Source organism: Bison bison, unplaced genomic scaffold (assembly GCF_000754665.1).
Source record: "Bison bison bison isolate TAMUID 2011002044 unplaced genomic scaffold, Bison_UMD1.0 scf7180017864381, whole genome shotgun sequence".
Classification (NCBI taxonomy): domain Eukaryota; kingdom Metazoa; phylum Chordata; class Mammalia; order Artiodactyla; family Bovidae; genus Bison; species Bison bison.
Window position 1 is genome coordinate 2,235,398 of NW_011494953.1, and position 6,534 is coordinate 2,241,931.

A 6,534-nucleotide genomic window follows, 5' to 3' on the forward strand; every position below is an offset into this window, starting at 1 on the left:
GGCTAGTGCACTGGGACGACCCAGAGGGATGGTATGGGGAGGGAGGAGGGAGGAGGGTTCAGGATGGGGAACACATGTATACCTGTGGCGGATTCATTTTGATATTTGGCAAAACTAATACAATTATGTAAAGTTTTAAAAATAAAATTAAATTAAAAAAAATTTAAAAAAAAAGATTAGAACAACGTAATTAACAGAGAAATAGTTACTTGCTGCAAGTAGCATCAGACTCTTGCATTCTTACTGGATTTTTTTTTTTTAATGTTGCTGGAAATGACTTGCTGGACGTTATTAGCTTCCAGCTAAAGAGGGTTACGCATGAAAGCTCCAAGAAAAGCCAAAAAGTGATTAGGTGGCACAAGAATAATAAAATAAACACATAAGTACACAAATGCATATATACATGGATACATACATACATAAAGGGATCAGATACTTCTCTGCTCTGTCCTTTACAAAAAGGGAGGAAAAATTTAAAAGATCATGCTGTATGCTAGAAATTAACAAAACACTGTCAATCAACTATATATACTTCAATAAAATAATTTTTTAAAAAAGCACAGTAACAAAAGAAAAAATATATATAAATTGGATTTCAACAAATTAAAAATTTTTGTTCCAAAGGACATCATCAAGAAAGAAAAAAAAAAAAAAAAAACCACAGAATGGGAAAAAATTAAAAATTTTTTCCAGAACATTTATCTGATAAGCACTTACTATCTGGAATATATAAAAGAACACTTACACTGTAACAATTAAAGCACAATTGGATTTTTAAAGAGCAAAGGATTTGAACAAATATTTTTCCAACGAAGATATACAAACAGGCAATAAGCATATGAAAAGATGTCATTAGGGAAATGCAAATTAAAACCACCATAGCACACCACTTCACATCCACTAGGATGGCAATAATCAAAAAAAATGGATAATAACAAGTGTTAATGAGGATATACAGAAATTGAAACCCACATATATAACTGGTGGGAATACAAAATAGAGCAAATGCTTTGGAAAAATGTCTGGTAGTTTCTCAAAAGATTAAATATAAATATAGAATTACCATATGACCTAGCAATTTCACTACTGCTAGGTATATACCAAGAGAATTGAAAACACATGTTCACCTAAAAACTTGTACATGAATATTCAAAGCAGCATCATTCATAAAAGCAAGAGAGTAGAAACAACCCAAATGCCCATCAATTGATGAATGGGTAACAAAATATAATATATTCATTCAAGGGAATATGATTCAGCCATTAAAAGCAGTGAGTACTGATGTATGTTACAATATGGCTGATCCCTGAAAATACTCTGCTAAATGAAAGAAGCCAGACACAAAAGGCCACATGCTGTGTTGTGAGTCCATTTATATAAAATGTCTGAAGTGAAGTGAAGTCACTCAGTTGTGTCCGACTCTTTGCAACCCCATGGACTGTAGCCCACCAGGCTCCTCCGTCCATGCGATTCTCCAGGCAAGAATACTGGAGTGGGTTGCCATTTCCTTCTCCAGCGGATCTTTCCGACCCAGGGACTGAACCCAGGTCTCCCATATTGCAGGCAGATGCTTTAACCTCTGAGCCACCAGGGAAGCCCATATGAAATGTCTGCTGCTGCTAAGTCACTTCAGCTGTGTCCGACTCTGTGCGACCCCATTGACTGCAGCCCACCAGGCTTCTCTGTCCATTGGGATTCTCCAGGCAAGAACACTGGAGTGGGTTGCCATTTCCTTCTCCATATAAAATGTCTAGAAAGGACAAATCCATAGAGACAGAAGGTACTGATAGAACTGTGGTGATCACCAGGGGCTAGAAGGAGTGACTGAAAAAGTTCTGAAATTAGTAGTGGTGATGGCTGCACAACTGTATGAATATATCAAAAACTACTGAATTGTACACTTTAACTGAGTTAATTGTATGGTATGTGAATTACATCTCAAAAAGTTGTTTTTAGAAAAGAAACTTTTAATTTTTTTAAATTGTTTTAATTGCCTTAATTAAACAAAAATTATTTCAATTAAAAAAAAAATAAGTTCCATAAACACACTTTTTACCTGTCTCCACAGTTTTCAGCAGCTGACATGAATACAGACAGTAGATAAGCACCTGGAAAGGCCATCTCATCCATTCCCCTGCCGAGTGCCAGGTGGCACTAGAGCCACCATAGCCTGATTGTGATCTCCTGGTGTTAATTAAGATCTTTCCAGGAGACAGACAGCCAAGAACTAGTATCACAGATCTGGTTCTTCCCAGTCAAACCACAAGGCCCTTTGGTGAAGGCAGCCGTTTCCTCTCCTGTGTCTGAAGGGAGAAAGAGAGGAGGGAGAAACCATGAAAGTGAACTAAGCCTACCTTAATGATCTCTTCGTGTCCATCATTGGACTCCACCAGTTCTGAGGCCAGAGAATGACTAGTTGAGCGGCTGGACACCATGGCATAGGTCTTCCTGCCCGCCTGCCAGAGAGAGGGAAAGAAAAGCGGATCAGAAACCATACAACCAGCACTGAACTTCTGCCCCTCAACCAATGCAGAACTGCTGCTCAAAAGACTTGAAGGGTTAGTCCAATGTTTCCCTGCAAAAATTTATTTCAGAACCTCAACCCGAAGCCACAGGATGAATGCAGCAGCAGCAAGAACACAGGATGGGAGAATTAGTTGAAATTGCAGGTTAGTTTTAATTGTCATGGGGGCCTCTACATCCCCAAAGCAAGGCACGATGCTGAGGTCAGCTGGCTTTGTCTGAAAGGAGATGCTCCCAGGCAGCAGAGGAGACGGTTCCAGCCAGCACTGGGCTGAGGGGTCAGCAGCAAGGAAGGAGAACTGGCGGAGACGAGGAGGCCTTGCTCCACCAGCAATCTCGATACCTTCTGGGCTATGCGTTCAAGTTCATCTCCTGTCAGTTCACTCTGGAGAGTCAGCCTGAGCACGTCCACGCTGCCCTAATAATGACAATCACAGCAACAATAATCTCTCACTTTACAGTCTACTACCAGTACACATGCACTTTTGCCAGTCCTGTAGAGTGGGTTTTATTATTGCCATTTCATAGACAAGAAAAGCTGAGGTCAGAGAGGTACATCAGCTTGCCCAAGGTCAGTTCACTCTTGGGTGATGAGGATGTCTCCAGGGACTCTGACAGTGTTCTTCACACAGCACATTGTGTGCGTTCTCCTTTCCCCACTGTTCAGAAGGCATCCCTGGATTGGTCATCCCCAGTTCAGAACTTCTGCACCTGACATCCACCCAGGAAGTTACTGATTCCCTTTACAAGACTAGGATATCTTTCCTGAACCAAATCATAGGAAGGTACCTGAATCCAAACCCCTATTTCTATGAGCCACACAGAAATTATCCAGAAGAAAGCAGGCGATACAGTAGATCAGCCTAATTTCAAAGGAAGAAGCAGGTGTTCTTTCGTAACTTAAAGAAGGTTTAAAAACCTTCTTTTCATTGTGAGTAAAATAGAAAACCTGAGGGGGAAAACATGCAAGAAGAGGGAAAAGTGGTGGGCTGGAGATCTGGGGAGATAACAACATTGAGAGAGGATCAGCAAGGCAGAATGCACCAAACCCTGCCAGTAACCCGTGTAACACGTACAGGTAGACAAGAGGCTTAGCAACTCTGGATCCGTGTATCTCACTAGAAAAATAAGGGTTGAACTAAGTATCTCTAAGGCTCCTTCCATATTTGATATTATAACAGCATAAAGAGGAGTACACGCCTCTCGCAGCTAATGATGGGAAGATGGGTGCTGAACTAGCCAAGACAAAAGTGACTTTCAGGTCATCTGGTCATACCCTGCCATGAGGTCCAGAAGTATAAATATCATCTTACTCTTAACAGTTTTGAGGAATCCTCCTAACCTTTCAAATATCTGATGGAGCGACAGGAGGAAGAAAGAATGGAGCAGCAGCGGCGCTTTGCTGGAGCAGCTGTGAAGAGACACCCCACGTCCAAGGTAAGAGAAACCCCAGTAAGACGGTAGGCGCTGAGAGAGCGCATCAGAGGGCAGACAGACTGAAACCACAATCACAGACAACTAGCCAATCTGATCACAAGGACCACAGTTTGTCAAACTCAAGGAAACTAAGCCATGCTGTGTGGGGCCACCCAAGATGGATGGGTCATGGTGGAGAGTGCTGACAGAATGTGGTCCACTGGAGAAGGGAATGGCAAACCACTTCAGTATTCTTGCCTTGAGAACCCCATGAACAGTATGAAAAGGCAAAATGATAGGATACTGAAAGAGGAACTCCCCAGGTCAGTAGGAGCCCAATATGCTACTGGAGATCAGTGGAGAAATAACTCCAGAAAGAAGGAAGGGATGGAGCCAAAGCAAAAGCAATACCCAGTTGTGGATGTGACTGGTGATAGAAGCAAGGTCCGATGCTGTAAAGAGCAATACTGCATAGGAACCTGGAATGTCAGGTCCATGAATCCAGGCAAATTGGAAGTGGTCAAACAGGAGATGGCAAGAGTGAACATCGAAATTCTAGGAATCAGCAAACTAAGTTGGACTGGAAAGGGTGAATTTAACTCAGATGACCATTATATCTACTACTGTGGGCAGGAATCCCTTAGAAGAAATGGAGTAGCCATCATAGTCAAAAAAGAGTCCAAAATGCAGTACTTGGATGCAATCTCAAAAATGACAGAATGATCTCTGTTCATTTCCAAGGCAAACCATTCAATAACACGGTAATCCAAGTCTATGCCCCGATCAGTAATGCTGAAGAAGCTGAAGTTGAATGGTTCTATGAAGACTTACAAGACCTTTTAGAACTAACACCCAAAAAAGATGTCCTTTTCATTATAGGGGACTGGAATGCAAAAGTAGGAAGTCAAGAAATACCTGGGGTAACAGGCAAATTTGGCCTTGGAGTACAGAATGAAGCAGGGCAAAGGCTAATAAGAGTTTTGCCAAGAGAATGCACTGGTCATAGCAAACACCCTCTTCCAACAACACAAGAGAAGACGCTACACATGGACATCACCAGATGGTCAACACTGAAATCAGAGTGATTATATTCTTTGCAACCAAAGGTGGAGAGGCTCTATACACTCAGCAAAAATAAGATCAGGAGCTGACTGTGGCTCAGATCATGAACTCCTTATTGCCAAATTCAGACTTAAACTGAAGAAAGTGGGGAAAACCACTAGATCACTCAGGTATGACCTAAATCAAATCCCTTATGATTATACAGTGGAAGTGAGAAAAAGATTTAAGGGACTAGATCTCATAGACAGAGTGCCTGATGAACTACGGACAGAGATTCATGACATTGTACAGGAGACAGGGATCAAGACCATCCCCAAGAAAAAGAAATGAGAAACAGCAAAATGGTTGTCTGAGGAGGCCTTACAAATAGCTGTGAAAAGAAGAAAAGCGAAAAGCAAAGGAGAAAAGGAAAGAAATACCCATTTGATGGAGAAGGCAATGGCACCACACTCCAGTACTCTTGCCTGGAAAATCCCATGGACAGAGGAGCCTGGTGGGCTGCAGTCCATGGGGTTGTGAAGAGTCAGACATGACTGAGCGACTTCACTTTCACTCTTCACTTTCACGCATTGGAGAAGGCAATGGCGACCCACTCCAGTGTTCTTGCCTGGAGGATCTCAGGGACGGGGGAGCCTGATGGGCTGCCGTCTATGGGGTCACACAGAGTCGGACATAACTGAAGTGACTTAGCAGCAGCAGCAGCATACCCATTTGAATACAGAGTTCCAAAGAATAGCAAGGAGAGATAAGAAAGCCTTCTTCAGTGATCAATGCAAAGAAATAGAGGAAAACAATAGACTAGGAAAGACTAGAGATCTCTTCAAGAAAATTAGAGATAACAGGGGAACATTTCATGTAAAGATGGGCTCAATAAAGGACAGAAATGGTATGGACCTAACAGAAGCTGAAGATATTAAGAAGAGGTGGCAAGAATACACAGAAGAACTGTACAAAAAAGATCTTCATGATCCAGATAATCACGATGGTGTGATCACTCACCTAGAGCCAGACATCCTGGAATGTGAAGTCAAGTGTGCCTTAGGAAGCATCACTACAAAGATAGTGGAGGTGATGGAATTCCAGCTGAGCTATTTCAAATCCTAAAAGATGATGCTGTGAAAGTGCTACACTCAATATGCCAGCAAATTTGGAAAACTCAGCAGTGACCACAGGACTGGAAAAGGTCAGTTTTCATTCCAATCCCAAAGAAAGGCAATGCCAAAGAATGCTCAAACTACCACACAATTGCACTAATTTTACACGCTAGTAAAGTAATGCTCAAAATTCTCCAAGTCAGGCTTCAGCAATATGTGAACCGTGAACTTCCTGATATTCAAGCTGGTTTGAGAAAAGGCAGAGGAACCAGAGATCAAACTGCCAACATCCACTGGATCATGGAAAACACAAGTGAGTTCCAGAAAAACATCTATTTCTGCTTTATTGACTATGCCAAAGCCTTTGACTGTGTGGATCACAATAAACTGTGGAAAATTCTGAAAGAGATGGGAATACCAGACCACCTGACTTGCCTCA

General features: G+C 41.9%; 1 protein-coding gene across 4 annotated transcripts in view; it reads right to left on the reverse strand.

The window, feature by feature from the left end:
• Positions 1–6,534, reverse strand: part of TUFT1 (tuftelin 1) — a 50,102-nt gene that overhangs the window by 22,348 nt on the left and 21,220 nt on the right. For 3 of the 4 annotated variants that reach the window (XM_010857502.1, XM_010857501.1, XM_010857499.1), the window contains exons 2-3: positions 2,867–2,941; positions 2,355–2,456 (exon numbers count right to left, since the gene is read on the reverse strand). In XM_010857502.1, coding sequence (XP_010855804.1) covers positions 2,355–2,456; positions 2,867–2,941 — 177 coding nt within the window. The remainder of the gene's footprint in view (positions 1–2,354; positions 2,457–2,866; positions 2,942–6,534) is intronic. The other variant, XM_010857500.1, reaches the window with a different exon arrangement.